Source organism: Danio rerio, chromosome 10 (genome assembly GCF_049306965.1).
Source record: "Danio rerio strain Tuebingen ecotype United States chromosome 10, GRCz12tu, whole genome shotgun sequence".
NCBI classification, from domain to species: domain Eukaryota; kingdom Metazoa; phylum Chordata; class Actinopteri; order Cypriniformes; family Danionidae; genus Danio; species Danio rerio.
The window spans coordinates 48,246,019-48,272,756 of NC_133185.1; the positions used below are offsets into that span (position 1 = coordinate 48,246,019).

Genomic DNA, 26,738 nt, shown 5'->3' on the forward strand with positions numbered 1-26,738 from the left:
AGTTGCAACCCAGTGCTGGAAAACACCCATAGTGCATACTTCATCAGCTGTTTCTGTCAGCTTTGTGTTTTTGACTGTTTGGCACCATCTTGTGTCTGAATAATGCTTGGGTTAGTGTATACTCCATCAGCTGTTTTAGTTTCTGTCAGCTTTGCGTTTCTGATTATTTGGTGCTATCTTGTGTCTGAATAATGCGCAGGTTAGTGCATACTCCATCAGCTGTTTTCATCTGTCAGCTTTGTGTTTTTGACTGTTTGGCGCCATCTTGTGTCTGAATAATGCGCAGGTTAGTGTATACTCCATCAGCTGTTTTAGTTTCTGTCAGCTTTGCGTTTCTGACTGTTTGTCTCCATCTTTTGTCTGAATAATGCGCAGGTTAGTGTATACTCCATCAGCTGTTTTCGTCTGTCAGCTTTGTGTTTTTGACTGTTTGGCGCCATCTTGTGTCTGAATAATGCTTGGGTTAGTGTATACTCCATCAGCTGTTTTAGTTTCTGTCAGCTTTGCGTTTCTGACTATTTGGCGCCATCTTGTGTCTGAATAATGCGCAGGTTAGTGTATACTCCATCAGCTGTTTTCGTCTGTCAGCTTTGTGTTTTTGACTGTTTGTCTCCATCTAGTGTCTGAATAATGCACAGGTTAGTGTATACCCCATCAGCTGCTTTCGTCTGTCAGTTTTGTGTTTTTGACTGTTTGGCGCCATCTTGTGTCTGAATAATGTGCAGGTTAGTGTATACTCCATCAGCTGTTTTCGTCTGTCAGCTTTGTGTTTTTGACTGTTTGTCTCCATCTAGTGTCTGAATAATGCGCAGGTTAGTGTATACTCCATCAGCTGCTTTCGTCTGTCAGTTTTGTGTTTTTGACTGTTTGGCACCATCTTGTGTCTGAATAATGTGCAGGTTAGTGTATACTCCATCAGCTGTTTTCGTCTGTCAGCTTTGTGTTTTTGACTGTTTGTCTCCATCTAGTGTCTGAATAATGTGCAGGTTAGTGTATACTCCATCAGCTGCTTTCGTCTGTCAGTTTTGTGTTTTTGACTGTTTGGCGCCATCTTGTGTCTGAATAACGCACAGGTTCGTGTATACTCCATCAGCTGTTTTAGATTCTGCCAGCTTTTTGTTTAATTAACGAATAAATAAACTATTATGGCTCAGAACAATGTTTGTGTCTATTTTATATTTTATGGCAAGTAGCCATGTAATAAGTGGAATAAAGTACGTCCAGGATGGTTGTTTCCACAGAATAAAACCCTTTAGTTTTGTACAACAGTGCTGCGCTTTGCGTTGGGATGCCAATAATCCTGTCAGGTTTTATTCTGCAAAAGCATTCCTTTTAAAAAAGGGACATCTTTGCGTATAATACATTTTTTAATCAAGTGTATTTTTTTATAAAAGGGACTAATCAACATGCTAGCGGTGCTCCAGCGTTTCCGCTGAAACAATTTTGGTGGTTTTTCCAGCGATGCACTGACTCTCCTGCAATCCCATTAAGTGGACACCAAACATCTAATGTGTCCTGCTTGCTCAGCATATCATCTGCGTGTAATTAAATTAGCCGGAGCCCCAGGAGGCCGGCCGGTGCTTACAGGCCTGTGTGTCTGGATGGCACATCGATAAGCAGAAGCTTAAATAAACCCCCCGCTGGCTCACCTCTGACAGGAAGGTCTGTGCCGACTTCTGGGCTCCTACATGTAACAAGTACTCGTATACGTAGAGCGCTAGCCTGCAAAACACACACAGAAAGAGTAAGAGATGTTAAATTTCATTAAATCAGACAGGATTACACACTATGGAGGCTTTTTAGATGCTTGATTTTGATTGGCTGATGAGCATTCTAAGGTGTGTCGTTATTCTCAGATCAACACACAGCTAAAAGTAGTTCCGGCAGGTTTTGAGCGCATTACAGCTCACTGCGCTGAGTGATTTGAGTTACGTCAAAAATCACATCAAGACACAACAGAATGCTTTGGATGAGACGCAGAAGAAACTAGACCTACACATAGAAGCAGATTGATGACAAAGCCTGACAAATAAAGTCTCATATACAACTTATAAACAGTAGGGGGGTAATGGATCACGGTTCGGAACACGTGGCCCGCGGAGGATTTTTACTTTAAAATTAATCCTAAATTTGTAACGATTACAGAGAGGGATCGCCTCTCGCATGTCATTCAAATCACATGTATGAAAACATTTAGGCTTTCCTGTAAAATATAATGATGACAGAAGAAGTTGTGGTGGGTTTTTCAGGATGTGGTGGGTTTCTCAGGTTATTAAAGGTGTTTTCTGTCACTACTTGTTTAACCTGCATTAATGCATTCAGTGTAAGCTGCACGATTAATCATTAAAAGATCGGGATCTCAACACCCACGCAACATCAATTATAAATGATGGTGATTTGCATGTTTATTAATCCTTCCAATCGCTGCATTTAAATCTGAAAAAATAAAAATCAAGAAAGAGATTCAGTCTTTAGTTTACAGGTAAATAATACAGAAGTACTGGGAGAACAGTTTATAGTTTAGATAAAACCCCTGATGTTTATGTTAAAGATTAAAATCCCCGTCATTTGCATTTAAAGGTGCAGTAGGTGATTGTCTTCAGAAACATGTTTTGTTGTGCTGGTTGAAAGTCTCTTCACAGTCCAATAGTAATGATTACAGTAAATGATCTCAATGTGTTTATATGTATTTTTATATTCAGGTTAAAGCATGAAACTAAAAAACGTTCATCCAATCAAATAGAGTCGGACCGTCATCTCCCTTAATTCCGATAGGCAGGCCAGACTGTCTGTCAGCATATGTAGATTCCGACTTCTGCGCATGTGTTCACGCAGATCCGCCATTAGCGCGTGCCCGTCTGCATCACAAACGCATGCGCGTAACCGAGCTGCGGGCTGCTCGCAAATGACGAGTCGGAGCCAGAGGCGCCGAAGGACAGACGAGCCCGGGCCGATTACTGTAAAGCCAGGCGCGGGTATAATTCGCCCTTAAATCGGCTGTGCGGTCACGAGACGGAGCAGGAGAAATCAAATGCTGCATTGAAACTTTTGAAAATCCTGAATCAGTATTGGAGTTACTTTAGCACGCTGGAGAAAGGACGACACCATGGCTGAAGTATTACTGTTAGACAGGAAATATTCTGTGTTAAAACTGCTTTAGTCAGGCTAAGCTTATGTTAGATTGTGTTTTGTTATGAATGACTTATATGCACAGACGTGTTGTTCAGCCACTGAAATCTCCCGGTGAAAGATTGAAGTGATTATTTTCAGTTTCATAAGGTTCTTTGACAGCATCTATAATGTAGATTTATATTTAGTTTAACAACAAAACACCATTAAATAGCGCTATTCTGCCTAACCTGCTTTATTGAGCTGAAGTTGCTTTAATATTCACATTGGGTCATTTTTGAACAATGACAGCCTTCCTATACTGTTTACCGCTAACGTTACTCTGAATATTCGCTCTGAAATAGCATGCAAGTGTGGCAAAGTAATACTTGTAATTCCTGCACGGCGCTGGCACTAACTAACTGGCGAACGACATGAACTAGTGGGTTGTCTGTCGGCTGTTGTGATGCGGTCCGCGCGCTCGCGATATCAGGGCGTGTGGCTTTGAATCACAGTCCCTCCCCGCCGTCCAAAGATAATAAGCTAAGCGGTTAGCATTTTGGCAGATCACCTACTGCACCTTTAACTTGATGATCAAAACTGAAAGTTGTAGGCAGCAATTACATTATATCACCAATAGGTGGCGACAACCAGCCATCAAAAATATGCCACTGAATAATTCTTTAACAATGATCATCTAGTAATAAAACATGAAGTTTTATGAGTGAAGAACTGAATCATTTATTGAAGATGAGACTACAAATAAATATGGGTTACATAAATGTTGTTGGATCTACATTTAGCGTTATCAGCGACTGTAGCAGTAACAGTGAATTTTTCACCGGGCTGAATTTTTTACAGTTTATTATTTCTTCACTTTATTTGTAATAAAATTATGTTTCTGTTCAAACCAAAAGTGTCTTGCAGTGCTGTTTTATAATAAATGCAAAGCAAATTACATTTGGTTTGTGATCTGGATGCGCAAAACCTGCTGGAACTACTTTAATTGTGTGTTTATCTGAAAATAACGGAGCACCTTGGGCTCCTTTTACAAAACAATGTAGTTAAAAATTGACAAATTTAGCAATTGTTTAATGTCTACAGCATATGTTTTGTGCAGCGGATGCCCTCCCAGCCACAACCCAGTACTAGGAAACACCCATACACACTCATTCACACTTTGGAACGTGCTCACACTATGTACAGTTGCCTTGAACCAGGCCAAAGAACGCTTGTATGCCCTCTTGTCTACCCCAATGGCCCGCACTCACATCGCATTCAGGCCTGAGCATGCTTATATCATCATTGAAGCGCTGTTCAGTAAGCGCTTTCGCTCAGCACACTGGAGGCTTCTTTAGTTATATCGATTGATTGATTGATTTTATTTGACAATTTTACCAAAAATAAACAAACAAGTCCATTTAGACTAATTCATACATATTTCAAAAACTGTTGAGGCTAAAATATACAAAAAAGCCACAGGCTTATTTTCATTGTGGTCCTCGATATTCTTAAAAAATGGACGAGCAAATCATAAATGGAGTGCAAACATCAACAGCTCAGCAACTCGGCACAACAAAAAACTTCAACTGCAAAACAACCACTTTTTAATTTCCCTTCTAAAAACCCTCTCATTTTGAATCTCTTTAAGACTAGTGGGCAAAATATTCCAAGCAGCAGAGCTCGTACACAAAAAAGAACTTCTACCTGATTCACTCTTGAATCTACATGGGTAAATATCCCTGCAGCGTGCTCTTGTAGAATGACTGTGCACCTCACTGACTAAACCATAATAATTAATAAAATATGTTGGGACCATTTTTTTTTCAAATCTTAAAAACCATCACTAATTTTAAAAACTTTACTCTCTCTATAAGAGCCATAAGTTCATTGTTTTATTTATGTTAAATTGATAATAATGTAAAAAGCAACATGAAAATATTTTACTAAAAGTAATTTAATTTTTAATATAGAGTATATGCTGATGTCACTTCCGGTAAGGAAGAAGTTGTGTCATGAAGATGGAAGCAAGACAGTTTTTTGACCGTGTATTAGTTCAGTTAAGTTGTTATTAAACATGTTCGAAATGACATCACTGGACTGTCTTATGTTACCCGCGTTCAAATCCTGCTAATTCAGAGAAACAAGACAAGAAGAGATGGATCGATGGCACATACACTCTCTTTAAAAACTTTTAAAAAACTACTTTGACTATAATGTTCCTTTAAATGTGTCAGAGGAGGAACTTTCATAATAATTTTACATAACTGATATTGGGCCGTCTGCAATTCATTTTTTTAGAACTACCGCTGTACCAAAAAGCTGCAGCATGGTCAAAATATGGCTGCACTAACGCATTAGCTAAATTTTTTAGAGTTTGGGTATCGAGGAGCTCTGCCTGTCTTGCTAAAAACTTAATTCTAGAACAAATTTTTGGACTATAACAGCCATCTTTTCGCCTGTCAAATTACTGTCTAAAATGCAACCTAAGTGTTTCATTACCTGTTTTAGTGTAATAATTTGCATCCTCTACTTTTATGTTTGCCCCGACACATTTTCTTAATTTTCCAGCTGAACCAAATAAAATAAATTCAGTTTCACGTATAAATTGTCCTTAGTTTTTAGGACAATTTACTAAGACTAAACCATTTAGACACTTTCTTAATTTGTTTACTTATTTCGTTTTTAATGAATTCACTCCTCTCATGAGACACAATCATAGCTGCATCATCCGCTAATAACAAAAGCTTATTTGAACAAGCCATTTTCAAATCATTAATATATGTTAAAAAAAAACCAATGGACCTAAAACACTGCCTTTTTTAGTCGTTTAGACGTTCGATATGCAGTCAAATATTTAGCCGAACAGATCAGGCACCTTTGACGCTCATAAATAATCACAAAGTCCTCGTGCTGCAGGTATCATGATGTTTGCTGAAAGTGTTGCTGACGTGCAGCGAGAGGTTTGCGTCTTTAAAGGGCTATGAAACCCCCTCGTTTCAGCAGGGTGTTTTCACACCTCTACTTTGGAAAAAGTAAGAAAAGTGGGCGTGTCCAGCTCTGTTTAGGGGGGAGTGTCGGAGGAACTAAAAAGGGATGGTGCGGGAGTGTCTATTTGGGCACGCGCTGAGTTTCAGAGTCAAAACACACACACATACACACACACACACACACACACACACACACACACACACACACACACACACACACACACACACACATGCACACACACACACACACACACACACACACACACACACACACACACACACACACATACATACACAACACACAAACACACACACACACACACACACACACACACACACACACGGGAGACAGTGACGGTGTTTACATGGACATCTGTAGTCGAATTATTTGCCAAATTATTAAATGCTGGACTTTAACTGCAGTTTGGCTCTTTCATTCAGGGAATTCATTCATGCCCCTCGCGACAAACGAGATATTTGATTCGAGGAGCTGCTCTAAGCGTGTATTTTTCATGCAATGTTTGATACCGCACAGCGAATGAGAGAAAAAAAAACTCAGATGCACTCGGCAGGTAGCGTCAGAAAGCCGCGTGTGTTATTCCGGTCACAAAATGCGGTAAAAACCCTACACGAGGTTAAAGTTTGGTTGTGGTGCTAACATGTTTACACTCGGTGCAATAGTTAACTTAGTTCAATACGAACAAACTGAATAAACAAAGAGCACTGGTCGCTCACTTACCAAATCTGTAGAGACAGGACAATCACCAGCAACTAGAGCCGCGTCTTTATTTAGAGGAGACTACAAGCGAATCCGGATCTCAGCGTTTGCAGATGAGAACAGCTCTCAGGTAAACAATAATCCTCCTTAGACACGTAAGTTATTGTTGTCGAGCGTCGCGTACACTGTTAATCCACACGTGAGTCTGAGCTCTCACAGAGAGAAAATGAAAACAAAACTTCACTGCAGCAAACTATAAAAGCAACACTTCACCCTTGTTTTGCCAACACAACGTGGCGTCTCTGTCGTCTAAACACTGTGACAGTAATGAATATTAATGAAGTTGCACAATAGAGCGCGCTGATTGGTTTGAACCAAGCTTTACTCATGCATTAATGCAGCACACTGTAAGACGTAATAAGACACACTCTGGCACAGACGTCCAGTCTGCACGCTGGAATACACGCTATTATGTCATGACCGTGACGCAGCTTCAAAAATTCGATTCAAACCAGAAGTACGAATTTGCTTGAAATAATGCAAAAACAACCAATTTACACTTTTTAGTGAAATATAGGTGTCCTAATAGTGTTTTTAGCAGTGTGGGACACATATACGACTGTCAACAGCTCAAACACATGTGCTTTGGTGTTTCGTGACCCTTTAATAATCTACGACAGCTTGCGTTCATTGAACAATAAGAATGATTAATAAATCTATATGATGCAGTCCCGTAAAAGTCACGTCTCGTCTTCAGTTTCGAGCTCAAGTGCTCTTTGCACCCACACTACAAAAGCCCAAAGCCCAAGTGAATCACGCTCTGGCACACCTCTTCCAACCGGGCCAGGACCGGCCAGTCTGGGAAACGGACCCAGGCACGGTTCAGATAGCATAGTGTCAGTGCACCGTTATAAACGCTACGGCCAATTTAGTTCAATTCCCCTATAGGGCATGTGTTTGGACTGTGGGAGAAACCAGAGCACCCGGAGGAAACGTACACCAACGCAGGGAGAACATGCAAACTCCACACAGAAATGCCAACTGCCCCAGCCGGGACTCGAACCAGCGACCTTCTTGCTATTAGGCGACAGTGCTAACCACCGAGCCACCGTGCTGCCAAATGCCAAGTTTTACTCATGAAGATAAGTTTGTTGGTGTTTTTGTTTTTAAACTCGTAGTGACACGTTTTCGCTGACAGGCACAATGAATGAGGAAAGCCGTGTGGTAAAGGTCAGAGTAAAGATAGCAGTGAAATGAAGAACAACACAGAAAGACAAGCTTTAGATGCAGATCAGCTCAGCGGACGCCCAGCGATCTATCAAACTAAATGAGACTTCAGAGGCATCACTTTAGCTGTCAGCCGAGCCAGAAAAGCAGCGTTTGTTGTGAATGATGAAGCTGGTGACTGAGGAGAAAGACTGCGTTCATTCATCGATCTGCAGACTCTTCAGATCCAATCATTTCACTCAAGACAGTTCAACTGAGGCCAAAGCAGATGCACACACATGCTAAACCGCTAACACTCAATAAGCTTGTATAGTCAACGTTAGTTAATGCATGTACTACTGATAATAGTAGTAGTGTAACAGATCACAAATCTCACGGTTTGGATCACATTAAGGTTTTTTAATCATGGATCAGACCATTTTTCGGATCAGCCAAAAAGGATAGGAGACAAATCGTCACCTGAGAATTATAAGGTTCTCTCTGCGTTCTGAATGATTTTGAGTTATTGGGCTTCAAAGTTTTTGCAATCCATATAGCAAACAGTATGTGTGTAACACTTCTCTTTCATACATTAACATGATAGAGACCTTAAGGGTACTCTAAATGTAAATTATCAAAGTTCTCTTACATTTGCAAATAGGAGTAAAAAACAGGGTAAATGCAGATAAAACCTTCTCATTCTGAAGTCATTTTCCTTGGAATTATAAGGTTCTATCTGCCAGATAATTAATTGAAGAATTACTTTTCAAGAAATACAATCAAAAATATATAAATTGGGGTTGTAACAATATGTTGATGCTTGAGAAAGTTACATTTTTGCTTTCTATAACATTTATTTCATGTTTTAGAATGAATTTTTTTTTCTTGTTTAAATTAAGCATGCAAGACTGAGCTAATTTTTTTTTTATTTAATCTAATTAATATGTTAATATTTATAAAAGTTTATGCTTTATATGAATTACTGAATTATATTTATTGAATTTTATGCCCCATGAATTAAAATAAATATTTGCCCTTCAAGGCTTAATATTGATTTTAAAGACTTTAAAAGAAACAGACGATGAGCAAATGAGTTTAATAAACACTGAAAAGTGTTTCACTGACTATATGTAGACAAATCAATATATTTCACATTTAATATATACATTTTTTATTATTCATTTCTTTTTCAACAATGTAAAATTAATATTTCATCTCAATATTGGTGTCGGTGACATATACGATCGCCTCACGGTCAGTTGGCATTTCTGTGTGGAGTTTGCATGTTCTCCCCATGTTCGGTCCAAATATAAGTCTAAATACGTGCGGCACAGTTGAATTGGGTAAGCTAAAATTGGCCTTAGTGTATGTGATTGAGTGTTTATGGGTGTTTCCCACAGATGAGTTGCAGCTGGAAGGACATTCGCTGCGTAAAACATATGCTGGATAAGTTGGCGGTTCATTCCGCTGTGGTAAACCCAGATTAATAAAGGGACTAAGCCGAAAAGAAAATGAATAAATGAATGAATCTCAATGTCAAGAAATGCTTCTCAATCATCACATTTTCACACATCTCAGTTTTGTGTGGTGCGGCATTATTTAGCCGACTCTGATTTTGTGTGATTTTGTCTTTCTGGTGTTTCCTGTTGTCAACGGGGCAGTCCGGCAAAATGACAAAGAAAGCATGATCCTGATTGGTCCTCATGTGTGCATTAAAAATGCTGATTGGCTCACAGAAAAAACCTTATGGAGCCAAGTTAGAGTTCGACTTTGTAGATAAAACCTTTTTTGTTTTTTAAAATAAAAAGTCTTAAAATGTAAACCACTCATAAAAAAAAACATCACATAATGTAAATAAGCTGTCATTAAATAAGAATATGTCAATAACTCAATTTTGACAAAACTGTCAGATAGAACCTTATAATTTTAAGGTGACGAAATGTAATTTGCTTTACATTTATCACAGAAACAGCACTGCAAGACACTTTTGGTTTTAAAAAACAGAACTGAGAACCTGCAGTTTCATTACAAATAAAATGAAGAAATAATCAGCTAAATAAAAAATAAACTATAAAATATTGGTAACACTTTACAATAAGGTTCATTAGTTAATGCATTTACTAACATAAACTAATCATGAACAACACATGTACAGCATTTATTAATCATAATTGAACATTTACTAATGCATTATTAACATTTAAGTCCATGCTTGTTAACATTAGTTAATGCACCATGAGTTAACATGAACTAACAATGAACAACTGTATTTTCATTAACTAACGTTAACTAACATGAACAAATACTGTAGTAAATGTATCGTTCATTGTTTGTTCATCTTAGTAAATGCATTAATTAACATTAACTAATGAACCTTATTGTAAAGTGTGACCAAAATATTCAGTCCTGTAAAAAATTCACTGTTACTACTGTTGCTGATAACGCTAAATGTAGATCTAAGACTATCTTTTATGCAACCCATATTTATTTTTACCCACACCAACACGGGGAGAACATGCAAACTCCACACAGAAATGCCAACTGACCCAGCCGGGGCTAGAACAAGTGACCTTCTTGCTGCTGCACTGGCTTCCAATCCAGTTTAGAATTCAGTACAAAGTACTGCGGTCCGTTTTTTAAATCCCTCCCTGTGTATATTTCCTGAACTAATAAATAAACACCAACCCGTGAGATCTAAGGATCGACTCTATTTGCAAGTTCCACGATCACGCTTAAAATGTCGATGTGATAGAGCTTTTTCAGTAGCAGCTCCAAGACTTTGGAACGATCTTCCACTCTCCTTAAGAACAGCTCCAACTTTTGAGTCTTTTCAGAGTTTTTTTTTTCTTTAGCTTTTAATCATGTGTTGTGACTTTATAAAGTCATATGCTGGTTAAGTTGGCGGTTCATTCCGCTGTGACGACCCCAGATTAATAAAGGGACTAAGCCGAAAAGAATATGAATAAATGAATGAATGTGGTGGGTTGAGTTGAGTGCAAACCACTGAGCCACCATGCTGTACTAAATGAAATTTATGTAACTATAATACGATTTTTCTCATTGTTGATTTTAATGCATTAACTAACATTTACTAATGAGGCTTTATAATAAATTATTACCTATATTGTACTTTATAATCCAATTGAATTTGTATAAAACATTTATTTAATCTAAACATGTACAGCTGAAGTCAAACTTATTCACCCTCCTGTAAATTTTTTTTAATTATTATTTCTAATATTCCCCAAATGATGTTGAACAGATTCAGGAAATTCATTCATTCATTTTCTTGTCGGCTTAGTCCCTTTATTAATCGGGGGTCGCCACAGCGGAATGAACCGCCAACTTATCCAGCAAGTTTTTACGCAGCGGATGCCCTTAGAGGCCGCAACCCATCTCTGGGAAAGATTCAGGAAATTTTCACAGTATTTCCTCTGATATTTTTTCTTCTGGAGAAAGTCTTATTTGTTTTATTTTGGCTAGAATAAAAGCAGTTTTTAATTGTTTTAACTTATTTTAAGTTCAACATTATTAGCCCCCTTCAGCAATATTAGTTTTGGATTGCCTCCAGAATAAACCACTGATATACAATGACTTGCCTAATTACCCTAACTTTACCCTAATTACCCTAGTTAAGCCTTTATAGGTCACTTTAAGCTGAATACTAGTATCCTGAAAAATACCTAGTCAAAGATAAAAGAAATCAGTTATTAGAAATTTGATCCACACCTGAAGAAAAGCAGGAGAAACAACTAAAGACTGCAGAAACAGGAGAGGAACAGTGCAGCGGCTGATAATAAGTGCAGATACAGAGGAGGAGATGAAAGCTTGCGGTGGGTGGAAAAGTGCAGCCCATTAATACTCCAGAGTCTGGAAACTTTGCTAATGTCACGGCGGAGGGAATGACAGGAGAGAAACACTGAGAGCACAGCAGAATGAGAAAGCACAAGGGCACTGGAGCTCCTCGCCTCTCTCACAAAACTTAGAGGATGGCAATCATTAGCCTATATAGAAAAACACACATTAATGAACAGAAATATACTATATATACATTTATATATACATTTATATATATATATATATTTATATAGACTATATATATATATATATATATATATATATATATATATATATATATATATATATATATGAATGATTGGATGAGGCATAGTATATTTCAATTTCTTTTAATTTATGTGTGTGTGTGTGTGTGTAAACAAAAATTATGTGTATTAAATATATTAAATAATGTAAAAAATATATATATATATATATATTTATTTATTTATTTATATATAAACAGTTGAAGTCAGAATTACTAGCCCTCCTGTTGATTTATTCCCCCCAATTTGTTTAAAGGGTCAGGGAACAGCAAAACACATTATTTGAGCTGTTGACAGTCATATATGTGTCCCACACTGCTAAAAACACTATTAGGACACACACACTCTTCTACTGGTGAAGTGGAGAGACAGTGATAGAGCCAATTCGGTGGATGGAGATGATTAGGAGGCCATGATGGGTAAGGGCTGATGGAGGGAATTTGGCCAGAACACCAGGGTTACACCCCAACTCTTCACCAGAAGTGCCATGGGATTTTTAATGACCACAGAGAGTCAGGACCCCAGTTTAACATCTCATCCGAAAGACGGCGCCCACTGACAGTATAGTGTCCCCTTCCCTATACTGGGGCATCAGGACTCAGACTGCAGGTTGAGCGCCACAAAACTGCGGCTCATTGGATATTTCCTCTTTTTCAGACCATTCTATAGCCGCTTTTCCACTATCGTGCTGAATCGTTCTTTAAACAGAACTGTTCCATTCCGTGCCAAACCGGGCCAGACAGCACGGATACGGTTTCATTTTCCACTGTCGTGCTGCGACAAAGCTCTTTAAAACATTACACAAAACGCATCAGTAGTTGCCTTGGTAACGCAATGTAAACGGCTCCCTTTGTTCAATTAAAGTTAAATAAGAGCCGAAACTATTTATTTATTTATTTTTCATAAAAGCAAAAGCATGTGACTAAACACTGTTATGCCGCTCTATCAAATAGGGGTGCTAAATGTGCACCCTTATTTATTTATATGTTGCGCAGCTCTGGCTAAATTTTATTTGGAGGAAAAATTACCAAAATGTAACGTGATGATTAAAAATAATTGGAGGGGAAATAAATAATATTTAAAATCTCTGAACATAACAGAAAAAAAAACAATGATAATACAACAATAATAGTGCATTTGCATTATAGTGGCAAAAATATCATTTTGGACAGGCCTTGTCAAAGGTGAGCGGGCACTTTCACTAATAAAAACACAGCACATAAATTATTTCATTTTTAACAATTAATTAAATTACACTGCGTATTTATATCAAAAGTTGATAATGATATAAAATATACTACATTTTGATAGTAAAATGAAACCATTTAAGCGATGGCTGTTATTTGTTTTACTATTCAAACATTAAATAACGAATGCAGCAAGTGAAAAAAACGAATATAAAACAACACATATATTGCAGGATTTAAAGCATATAAAGCACTAAAATGCTGCTTTATTATCTTTTTATTTTGATCATTTTATTTTTATTTTTATAATTATTTTTGTGTTCATTATTAACTAACAAGCTGTAGGCGAAATATTGCTAGACGTTTTAGAAAATATTTGCGTAGCTATATTAAAGATCACCACAAAAAACAACAACACAGAAACATGTTACATGCCTCATAAATGTCATATAACTTATGTATAACTGAATCATATAATTGCCTATAGCTGAAATGATGAAAATTGCTCATTTTGTTTTTACAAAACATTTGTCAAAACGTATTGATATTTTTTGAGTAAAAGCAATACTGACATTTAAGAATCCATATTTATTTAATTCATTCATTCTTTTGACTTGTTTATTAGTGCATATGCTATAATATAAATCATACAACAGTACCTTGGACAGTTACAGTGCCGCTCCATAAAGCTTTCAAGCAATGTCTTTTGAACGGCCGACATTACAACACGAACACACCGTCCTTCAGGTGGTCTCGCCGGTATTAACAAGCTGTCCTGGCTTTGAATTAAAAAGTGCAATTATTTCCTCGTTGTTAAAAGAGTCTGCAAGTTCGTGTTCCATGGATATAGTGATGTTGTTGTGGAATTTGGACATCGATGATGCAAAGCGTGATTTTATTTGCTTTATTCGATGCGCAGCAGGAAAAAAAAGTCAGCAGCGCAAGTCGTTGGCATGTCTCTCCCGAATCAGAGCGAGTTTTGTGCTGTGAAATACAGCGCTGCGTGCAATAAACTCACATTCAGCAGGCGAAGTAGGTCTGTATTCAAGTCAATAAAATAATAAATTTAATGAATAAAATATCTTCGTAAGAATGTGATGAGTTATTCACTTCTCTGCCAGGGATGCTCTATGGTTTTAAAACCCTTTTCAAACTGTATCGTTTAGACCTGGATCATTATTTTATATTAAATGCACTGTAGTTTATTGAGGATGTCTGATGACTAGCGGGCTTCTGCTGAGCCAGCTGTGGTAGCTTAGCAACCGAGTCGCGACGTCAACACACAGAATCTGTCAGCACAGTTCAGCACGGTTGTCTAACCATGCCGAGAATTCCGGGCCGAGAACGGTTTGTAATCGTGCCGCGCCGTTCCAGGCTCAAGTGGAGAAACAACCGTAACCGTACCGAAGTGTTCTTAGAACGGTTTGGCACGATAGTGGAAAAGTAGCTTATGTAAACCCTGGAGATGGTTGTGCGTGAAAATCCCAGGAGATCAGCAGTTTCTGAAATACTCCGACCAGCACCAACAACCAAGCCACGTTCAGTTACTTAAATCCCCTTTCTTCCCCATTCTGATGCTCGGTTTGAACTGCAGCAGATCGCCTTGACCATGTCTACATGCCTAAATGCATTGAGTTGCTGCCATGTGATTGGCTGATTAGAAATTTGCATTGACGAGCAGTTTGACAGGTGTACCTAATAAAGTGGCCGGTGAGTGTATGTGTTTACTGAACTATTCTAAAGCGAAACCCCCCATTTCTCCACACCTAAATAAATGGTTCTGCCAAAATTTCCCCAATTCTGCCCAAAGCAAACGCCTCCATCAGACGAGCATCAGTGTGTGTGCAGTGAAAGAGTGAGGCCCGAGCGAAACACAAAGTGAGCTCACAGTCCAGCATCACATATTGATGAGCGCCGCTTGGACACTTCCTGACGCAACAGCAGACAAACAACACAAACCCAGAGAAACATCATTTCCACAGGTCATTCCTTCAGCATGTGTGTGAGTGTGTGAGAGAGCACTGTTAATGTTTGATAACGGCGGGGCGGTCCAGATCAGGACAGGAGATGAAAGCAGCGTTTGGGTGAATGGAGTAATGAGAGAAACCAGGAAAACATCGCTGACCTCGCGCCTCAGAGTCCAGAGCAGATGAACACGGCTGTGCAACAATCCTCCACAAACACATCATGTGCATTTCTCAAGAGGAATCGGTCTGTGCTGCTGCGCTGGGGAATAGTTTTGATGTTCACTGTTCACAGTAAACACCGTTCAGGAGTAATTTATAGAGATGTGAACCTACACTGGACTCACGGTTCGGTTCGGTTACGATTATCATGCCATCGACTCGGTTCAGTTTAATATCTTGGTGCATCACGGTGCATTGACGATGCTTTGCATACACAGTTTTATATTTTCTTCACAGCTGCAGTTCTTGTATTAAAATGTGTGAATTTATATTTACATTTATATACTTTTTGTAATACAATTTTGTCATTTAATACAAACAGTCAGATATATAAACTCTACCTTTAAACAACACGAGCATTTTTTAAATTACCGGTAAAGTCGTTCCGGATATTTACCGGTATCACTGTGTGAAAGTACTGCACAGTACTGTACTTGCACTGTAAACAAGTCATCAATCTGAGCATGACAGGAAAGTCTGTTGTGATCAAACCGGATCTTTCTAGCAGCCCAGTTTACAGTTTGTGCCTGTCAAGCTGAACAATGATAATTGACAAACCCCAAGAGACAGAAATAAGGAAATAAACCAGTATGCTGGCCAGTACTGTCTCTAATATGTAATATATTAAAAATCTATTATGCAAAAATCACTTTTACAATGGCTTTAAACACAGTTGTGTGTCAGTAGTGTGTGAATGTAAGCAGCTTCTAATGGTTAAAATGTATGAATTGTATTTGTTTATAATCAGACTTGATGAAAACAGTCTGCAGAAACAATTGGTTGACATTCTCCCTTTGTACGTGTCATCAGAGGGGGAAAGCCCCGCCCACTATTGACCATCTCTCCCTCATTAGCATAGACCGTTAGTCTTGTTTTTGAATCTGCCACTATGCCGACACATGGGCATTTGTAGCTCCGCCCTCTTTTGAAAAGAGCACGATCTCATTTGAATTTAAAGCGACAGTCACCGAAATGCTACAATTAGAATCAGAGCCTAAAATGGTCAGTTTCAGAGAGTTAGAGAACATTATCTGTGTACTATTTTGAGCTGAAACTTTACTACACACTCTAGAGACATCAGAGACTTATTTTACATATTGTAAGAGGGGCATAATCGGAGCCATTTAAAAAAAAAAAAAAGCAGTTTTGAGGCTGTGTTTGGAGCTCAGTGCTCAGGGATTGAGAGCTGTCTGGAAGAATTCAGCTGAGTCACACCTGCGCAGAGAGACAAATCTCATGCCAATCTGCAGCTGCCCAACACTGGCTCGCTGAAAAACATCTGCGCAAAAATCCCCCCAAAACACTCTAGGCACAATGCTGTTTTTTTCACAGTGCTGTATCAAAGCATAAAAATAATTCCAACTAAAGCAGGATATTTTTGTGTCTTAGTAACACTGCAGTGAATCAGTTTTTCAGCGAGTCCTTCACAAATTAAAGAACAGGAGCTGCATGCAAAAAAATATATACTTCCCTATATAGTAGGCTTAAAAACAGTATGTAAGAAAAGTATGCATAAATATACAGTCCACAATGCATCCCAAAGGACACACAAGACACTATACATTATGTTTGAGTTTAATGTCATCCCAAATGAAACACTAATGTTATCAATGTTCAGTCAGTCCACTTTCCACTTAGTGCCCAATAGCCCCTCCCCTTTGCACTTAGTGCCCAATAGCCCCTCCCCTTTCCACTTAGTGCCCAATAGCCCCTTCCCATTCTACTTAGTGCCTAATAACCCCTCCTCTTTTCATTTAGTACCACATAGCCCCTCCCCTTCCACTTAGTGCCCAATAGCCCCTCCCCTTCCCACTTAGTGTCTGAAAGCCCCTCCCTTTCACTTAGTAGCCGATAGCTTCTTCCCTTAATCTTAGCAACTAATTGCTCCTCCTCTTAATCGTAGCAGCTGATAGCTCCTCCCCTAAATCTTACCAGCTGATAGCTCCTCCCTTTAATGCTAGTAGCTGATAGCTCCTCCACTTTATCTTAGCAGCTGATAGCTACTCCCCATTATTTTAGCAGCTGATAGCTCCTCCCCTTATTCTTAGCAGCTGATAGCTTCTCCTCTTAATCTTAGTAGCTTATAGCTCCACCCATTAATCTTAGTGTCTTATAGCTCCTCCCCTTATCGCAGCAGTTGATAGCCCCTCCCCTTAATCTTAGCAGCTGATAGTTCCACCCTTTAATCTTAGCATCTGATAACTCCTCCCCTTAATCTTAGCATCTGATAGCTCCTCCCCTTAATCTTAGCAGCTGATAGCTCCTCCCCTTAATCTTGGCAGCTGACAGCTCCTTCCCTTAATGTTAGCAGCTGATCGCTCCTCCCTTTAATTTTAGCAGCTGATAGCTCCTCCCCTAAATTTAGCATCTGATAGCTCCTCCCCTTAGTCTTAGTAGCTGATAGCTCCTCCCCTTAATCTTAGTGTACAATAGCTCCAACCCTTAATGGTAGCTGCTGATAGCCCCTCCCCTTAATCTTAGCAGCAGATAGCACCTCCCCTTAATTTTGGCAGCTGATAGCCCCTCCCCTTATTCTGAGCAGCTGATAGCTCCTCTTAATCTTAGCAGCTGATAGCTCCTCCCCTTAATCCTAGCAGCTGATAGCTCCTCCTCTTAATCAAAGCAGCTGATAGCTACTCCCCTTAATCAAAGCAGCTGATAGCTCCACCCCTAAATCTTAGCAGCTGATAGCTCCTCCCCTTAATCTTAATAGCTCCTCACTTTAATCTTAATGTCTGATAGCTCCTCCCCTTAATAATAGCAATCAATAGCTCCTCTTAGGGGCTGACAGCCCCTCCCCTTTCTGCTGTGTGAGCAAAGCTGTGACCATTGAGTGCATGAAGTGTTCAGCATCACACTCTTCGTTTTATTGGTTTATTAAGTACATCATCTAAGTATTCAAAGTGCGCTATATATTTCTTGCCCGCCATTATCTCCAGCACGCAGACTGTGGTGTCTCCCCGAGGAGCATCTCTGCCGGACAGTCTGCTGACGTCTGGGTGACCGGCCGGAGCACAGACTGAACGTTCTGAGGACGGCGAAAACAAAAACAAACAGTCTGATCAGCGCATCCCCTGAGGCCCGACCCTGCCACAACCACATCCAGCAGGAGACATCGTCTGAAGAGCAGAACAAGTGCATCTGCTGTGCTTTCGCATCAAGAGCTGCTTCACTATCAATCAGCATAACTATACACTCACAACATACATGATTTTGCTGCTTGTTCAAACTACGTATCTAAAATGAGCCGAAACAACACAATTCTTGACATTTTTTGGGACCACTTAACTGTTTTATGTTCAATCTACTTAAACATGTTAATTTAATCAATATGTGTTGGGACAGCCTAAATGAATAGTGTGGAGCTCTGTATTTTTACAGAGATTCCCAAACTTTTTTATTCCGGTACCCACCAAGGCAAGTAATTCAATCTTAAGACCCACCATAATATTTATTATGGAAAAATGGGTTAAAAAAATGTCTCCATTCAAAGCATTCAAAAATATATGGTGAGCGGCTTTTTGGATTTTGCGATTTGATGTGCACAAAATGAGGCTCGAAGTGCTTTTTGTGGGATGCTGGCTGTAACTGTATGATCAAGGGCAACACAGTGGCGTAGTGGGTAGCACGTTCGCCTCACACCAAGAAGATCGCTGGTTGGATCCTCGGCTCAGTTGGAGTTTCTGTGTGGAGTTTGCATATTCTCCCTGTGTTCGCGTGGGTTTCCTCCGGGTGCTCCAGTTTCCCCCACAGTCCAAAGACATGCGGTGCAGGTGAATTGGGTAGGCTAAATTGTCCAAGTGTGTGTATGTGTGGATGTTTCCCAGAGATGGGTTGCGGCTGGAAGGGAATCTGCTGCGTAAAAACTTGCTGGATAAGTTGGTGGTTCATTCCACTGTGGCGACCCCAGATTAATGAAGTGACTAAGCCGACAAGAAAATGAATGAATGAATATGATCAACCTTTGATCAAGCCCCTGGATTATGATCAAGCCCCGTCACATCGCTGTAAATTCTGACGCTAGTAAAACTAAATAGCTTTTTGATCGACTACTACAAGCTGGGAAAACGTCAGATAAATATGCCAATAAAATGAACGTTATCGCTGAATAGATCTAATATTTACACAATTGCTTGAGGAAGGAATGATGGGGGTAGTTACATTACTATTACTATTTTCCACAACATCTATGCCCTTCCATAACATTAGCATAACATTATTTATTAATTAGCAAACTGTCAATGTTGGGATGTAAAAAAATATGGGATAACAAATATCTTCAAATGATTAAAAAAAAATAAATTAAAAAATTGACAATACAATAAAAGGTTTAGCCTATTAAAATCAATGGACTATCCAGAAATTAAATAAAGCTATAAAATCAACTTCACTTTTAATTGTATTTGCATATTGATTTAAGTTACTATAGTTATTTAATGAAAAGGTGGACATAAGAATCTGTTTTTCAACGAAAGTGTAAGTCATAGGGATGTAACGGTATCAGAATTTCACGGTACGGTAATACCTCGGTATGAATGTCACAGTACGGTATTTATTGAATCATTTACAGGAAAAACAAAACTTATGAAAATACTCCAAAAAAGTGCCAAAAGTGTCAATGACATACAAATTAGCCATCTATCTGTAAGCTTTGAAACAGGAACTTCAATTTTATGAACAAAAAATTATTAAACCATGTAAAAAAATTAAGTTTCAATTTAGTATTGTTGAAAACTCATCACATTCAACATTTAATCACTCACTCACTTAGATAGAGATGGGTTTAAAGGAAAATTATCATATAAATATAATCTGGTAAAAGCTGGTATCTCTGGGCATTTACAATGTCCCCTGCAACAGAAAAACCCCTCTCATTTGGGACTGAGGTTTCTGGGACAGAGAGATATGACTTGGCCCAGGTTGACAGCAGTGGGTAACGTTGTGCATTGTCTTTCCCCCACTTGAGAGGACAAACCATGAGTGAGATAGAGGTCTCTTTGTGGTACAAGTCAATGTCTGCATCAATCTGAACAGTGTGCTGTGTTTCTGCAGTCCCCATGACTGCTATTAGTCGTATTCCCCAACTTGCAGGCACGTGCACACATAGGGCTCAACCTGTGCAGTGCACATGCCCTTTTTAGTCTTGGATAGAAAATGCCCTTCCAAATCGATCAAAAGTGCCCCCGCGACGCGACACAACCTCGGTCCAGCCCTTCAGTAGACAACACCGCTCTTGAGTATGCGCGCTCAACCCCCCCTCGGCGATTTACAATACGCGCGCGACTACACAGCTGATCACAACGCGCGCGACAGCACCGCTATTCAGTACGCGCACGGCGACAACTACCACTTTAGGTTCGATCATTTCCATCTTTTTTCATCTCCGCTACTAGCAGCACACTCCATTTCCGCATTACTGGATCTGTAGCGACAACAGACCGCAAAGGATTATGGCCACGCCTGGGCTGATGGGAAATGTAGTTTCAGCTACCTCCCATTCGCTTCATTCGCCTGAGCAAATTTTCTCAGAAGACCTATAGTTTTACCGAGTCATGCGACTTCGGTAATATCGAAAAAAATTAATATTGCGGTATGACGGTATTTACAATACCGTTACATTCCTAGTAAGTCACATACTGTAAATGCAAGTTTTCAGACGCCATCAGGATAATGCCGTTAATGCTAGTGATGCACAGTCTGTCGCTATATAGCAGAATGATAAAGTCTGTGAATAATATGCCCTGAAAACAGAATAAACAGCTAACATTACAGATTCTCCTAACCTCTCAAGAGTCGCATATCCAATTACAGTTGAAACAATTGATCAGAAAAACACTGACAACCCCCGCGAATGCAGGGAGAACATGCAAACTCCACACAGAAACGCCAACTGACCCAGCCGAGGCTCGACCCAGCGACCTTCTTGCTGTTAGGCGACACTGCTTCGCCAAAACAGAACATATCATAAGCAAAAAACTATAATACTGAAGATGAAAGTGAAGAAATGCCTCAAGAAGCAGAAACCCAGAGGCGTTTCCTCAATCACACGCGAGTTTTAGACCAGGTCAAAACAATATGCTCTGATGAGACGAAAGGAAACGTCCTAATGATTTAGTTCATTACAGACGACAGGAAAAGCTCCAGTTTTCCTGTTTTACACAGTGTAGAAAAGCAACTCGCTTCATCTGGGAGGTGAAGATGATAGGCAAACATCTTGTATTATTGTAAAGAAATAATCTTTTGAAGACTAAGCTTCTATATTGATAGGTAGAAGTTGTTCAGGGGACAAAAAAATACTAATAAATTAAAAAAACAACAACATGCTCAGCATTATTATAAGGATCCAGTTCAAAAGAGCCATTTGTGCATGAATCAGACTGCATATATTCAGATCCAGTTAAGTAGAGTCATTTGTGCATGAATCAGAAAACACCTATTCAGATCCAGTTCAGAAGAGTCATTTGTGCATGAATCAGAAAACACCTATTCAGATCCAGTTCAGAAGAGTCATTTGTGCATGAATCAGAAAACACCTATTCAGATCCAGTTCAGAAGAGTCATTTGTGCATGAATCAGAAAACACCTATTCAGATCCAGTTCAGAGGAGTCATTTGTGCATGAATTAGACTACTCTAGTTTCACTGTATGTTTAAGCACAATAAAAAAAGATCCAGTTTTGAGGAGTCATTTGTGCATGAATCAGACTACACCTATTCAGATCCAGTGCAGAGGAGTCATTTGTGCATGAATCAGACTACGCTGGTTGCCCTGTATGTTTTTTTATTTATTTTAAAAAGTTCAGAAGAGTCATTTGTGCATGAATCAGACTACACTAGTTTCACTGTCTGTTTAAGCATAATAAAAAAAAAAGATCCAATTCAAAAGAGTCATTCATGCATGAATCAGACTATACCTATTCAGATCCAGTGCAGAGGAGTCATTTGTGTATGAATCAGAAAATGCCTATTCAGATCTAGTTCAGAGGAGTCATTTGTGCATGAATCAGACTACTCTAGTTTCACTGTATGTTTAAGCACAATAAAAAAAGATCCAGTTTTGAAGAGTCATTCGTGCATGAATCAGACTACACCTATTCAGATCCAGTGCAGAGGAGTCATTTGTGCATGAATCAGACTACACTAGTTTCACTGTCTGTTTAAGCATAATAAAAAAAAAGATCCAATTCAAAAGAGTCATTCATGCATGAATGAGACTATACCTATTCAGATCCAGTGCAGAGGAGTCATTTGTGTATGAATCAGAAAACGCCTATTCAGATCTAGTTCAGAGGAGTCATTTGTGCATGAATCAGACTACACTGATTGCCCTGAATGTTTTATATTTATTTTTAAAAAGTTCAGAAGAATCATTTATTCATCAATCAGACTATACTGGTTGCACTTTATGTTTTGACATTTAAAAAATGATCCAGTTCAGAAGAGTCATTTGTCCATGAATCAGACCATACTGGTTGCACCGAATGTTTTAGCATAATAAAAAAAGATTCAGTTCTGAAGAGTAATTTGTGTATGAATTAGGCTACACTGGTTGCACTAAAAGTTTTAGCATAATAAAAAAGAATCACTTCAGAAGATGCAGAGCATGTCAGGGGAGGCACGGGAAAAAATATTATATAATAAAAATATAATTATTTAGTTTAATTATTATATGTATTTTTATTATATTTAAACGTTTTAATTAAATCAAAGCTAAAAAATAAATAAATAAATAAAAATAATACGTCAAAAATAAGAAAACCTTTTTTTACCCAGAAGGCCATAGCTGTGAATTCGCTTCTGTTTGGCAAGCCCGCCAATACAGGTATATGCCTGCTAATACAATGGATCGGTTTCTGAGACCCCCCGATTCAAAGCCTTCAAGTTCAGGGCTTAAACCCAAAAGACGACGATATGATGATCAGTATTTGAGTTTGGGATTTACGTGGACAGGACCAGCTGATGAACCACGACCTTTATGTGTGGTTTGTCAAGATATTTTGGCTAATGACCGCATGAGACCCGCTAAACTTCGACTGTTTTGACTGTGATGGACAGTTCTTGGATCTGTTCTATTCATATCGAACCATCATCCTAGCTTTAAAAATGTTATATTAAAATACTTATTACCCTGTAAATAATTGCACTTTCATGCAAATGATGATAAAAGTGAGTTAACAGTCTGACATCTGTCTTTGTCTTTATATATACTGTATATATATATATATGTGTGTGTGTGTGTGTGTGTGTGTGTGTGTGTGTGTGTTTGGGAGGAGGGGGGCGCCAATGGATAAGTTGTGTCAAAAGGGAGGCCCACAGTCTTAGACTTTGAAAAACCCTGGTTTAAGCATAACAAAAAAGATCCAGTTCAGAAGAATCATTTGTTCACGAATCAAACTACACCAGTTGAACAGTATATTAAAAAGCTCCATTTCATTAATTATAGCATTTTATTTTCCAAAAAAGCATGTCAATGGTTAACCACTTTCTGACATTCTTCAAAATATCTTCTTTTAAGTTCAACCTAATAAAGAAACTCCTATGTGGAGCCACTTGAGGAGAGTTAATGATGAGGAAATTTCATTTTGGGTGAACTGTCTCTTTAAGATCACTTGTTTGTTCAGGAAATTCATGCACAATCCCTAGATGAATAAGGCTGAACTGATGCAAAACCCTTTACCATTTATTCCTGTGACAGCGGGTCAGCTAGACAGGCTGTCTTCATGGTGAAAAGATAACATGTCACAGACTACCAGCACCACCATGCAACAGACTCCCATACAGAACAGCCACAAACACACAGTGACAGTGAGGAGAGCAACAAAGTTCCCCAGCAGCTTTCTTTCTCCTCTCGTCACGCATGCTTAACCTTGTGCCGCTGCGTGGACCACACTGTTTGCATATTAATGCGTGGAGATATTAGAGAGCTTCAGCAGAGGAGAGAGAGAGAGAGAGAGTGAGAGACGCTTAACCAAAATCTGATAGACATACGCTAACATATAGCCACAAAACTGAGAAACCACAAACTGAAACACAGCTGGCTGTTTCCAAAATCTCTCAGACTCACAGTTTAACATTTCAGAGTTAGACAACAGTGCATCCGGAAAGTATTGATAGCGCTTCACTTTTTTCACATTTGTTCATGTTACAGCCTTAATCCAAAATGGATTAAATTTATTTATTTCCTCAACATTCTACACACAATCTCCCATAATGACAAAGTGAAAAATAAGGTTTTGAAATTGTTGCAAATTTATTAAAAATACATCAAGAAGTACAATGTAATAATAAAAAGTACATCAGTATTCACAGCCTTTGTCCTGAAGCTCTAAATTGAGCTCAGCTACATTCTGTTTCCACTGATCATTCTTGAGATGTTTCAGCAGCTTCATTGGAGTTCACCTGTGCTCAATTCAGCTGATTGGACATGATCTGAAAAGGCTACACCTGTCTATATAAGGGCCCAGGGTTGACGGTGCATGTCAAAGCACAAACCAAGCATGAAGACAAAGGAATTGTCTGTAGACCTCCGAGACAGGATTGTCTCGAGGAACAAGGCTGGGGAAGCTTACAGAAACATTTCTGCTGCTCTGAAAGTTCCAGTGAGCACAGCGGCCTCCATCATCCACAAGTGGAAGATGTTTAACCACCAGGACTCTTCCTAGAGCTGGCCGGCCATCTCAGCTGAGTGATCGGGGGAGAAGGGCCTAGTCAGGGAGGTGATCAATAACCCGATGGTCACTCTGTCTGAGCTTCAGCATCCTTCTGTGGAGAGAGGAGAACCTTACAGAAGGACAACCATTCGTGCAGCAATCCACCAATCAGGCCTTTATACAGAGTGGCCAGACTGAAGACACTCCCTGCCTGGAGTTTGCCAAAAGGCATCTGAAGGACTCTCAGACCATCAGAAACTAAACTCTCTGCTCTGATTATGAGTATCGGAAAAAAAATTAGCCTAAAGAGGATAATAATTTTGTCTTTAAAACGGTGTTTAAAAAATTAATAAGTGCTTTCATTCCGGCCAAAACAGAACAAATAAGACTTTCTCCAGAAGAAAAAATATTATCAGACATACTGTAAAAATTTCCTTGCTCTGTTAAACATCATTTGGGAAATATTTGAAAAAGAAAACAAAATTCAAAGGGGGGCTAATAATTCTGACCTCAACTGTACTTTCTATGCGACTTTATGTTTTGAGTTTTTACTGCAAATGTCACATCCATAACACTGGAATTGCTCATATACTCAGTCAGTACTCAAGAGGGGATATAGAGTTAATCTTTTATATATTTTGCCAATAAACCAAATTCAGGTATTAGGGGTGTCACGATCGAAATTTATGCTCAATTTCGATTATCAAATCAAAAAATAGAATCGTCGATGCTGCCACGCCCCCATGTCACGTCAGCTTGGCTTGCCAAGCGGGAAAAAAAAAACAGTTTTGTTGAAGTGCTTGTTAAACTGCAGAAGCAGGAGACCCGTCGACAGAACTTAAACCCTCTCCTCTTTCAATGAAGTCGCCGGTGTGGAAGCATTTTGGATTTCCAGTGAGTTATGTTGACAACGTTCGTGTTGTCAACAAAAAAAAACAGAGTTTTGCAAGCTCTGCTATGTATGTATTAGGGTTCGTCCGATAGACAACACCGGCATCGCGATCCTCCGCCCGCCCCCGTTGCAAATCCGCTCGTGAAAAGTACACACTCAGGCCCTGTTTACACTGTCTTTGTTTTTAAATGGCATTTTAGAACGACAACGATTTGACATCCACAGTGGCTTGTAGCATTTCTGAGCAGCCCTCCTTCCTCTCTACCTCTGACACACACACACACACACACAGACACAGACGCACACACACAGCGACCGCTCGAGACCGCGGGTTCAGGCAGTCAGAGGATCAGTAGACTGCTTCAATCTTTCACTCACTTGTACTTAGTCATTTTAGCGAACACCTCAGATACTGTTGGCTGGTTCCTGTTGGTTGTACCGACGCCATTATAACGACACAGATCACTGACTATTCACGAGTCCCGCAAAAAAAGTGATTGACAGGTGGTAATTATGTGTGCATCTTGCCTTTATTCATTTACTGTATGATTTGATAATGGGTAAAACAAAGACCATGCAGGTCAGGTAGTTTAAACGGTAGACTACAAATAATTAATTGGTCATTAATTAATTAATTTTTCATAATCGAAAATCGAATCGTGCCTTTAGAATCGAAAATGTAATCGAATCGAGGATTTG

At 39.1% G+C, this 26,738-nt stretch overlaps 1 protein-coding gene across 3 annotated transcripts in view; it reads right to left on the reverse strand.

Annotated features, from left to right (window-relative positions):
- ssbp2b (single stranded DNA binding protein 2b) overlaps positions 1–26,738 on the reverse strand; it is a 110,684-nt gene that overhangs the window by 73,041 nt on the left and 10,905 nt on the right. For all 3 annotated transcript variants that reach the window (XR_012386603.1, XM_009305684.5, XM_073915268.1), the window contains exon 2: positions 1,650–1,722. Coding sequence is in view for 1 of the 3 variants with exons in the window: in XM_009305684.5 (XP_009303959.1) it covers positions 1,650–1,722 (73 nt within the window). In the remaining 2 variants the exon portion in view is untranslated. The remainder of the gene's footprint in view (positions 1–1,649; positions 1,723–26,738) is intronic.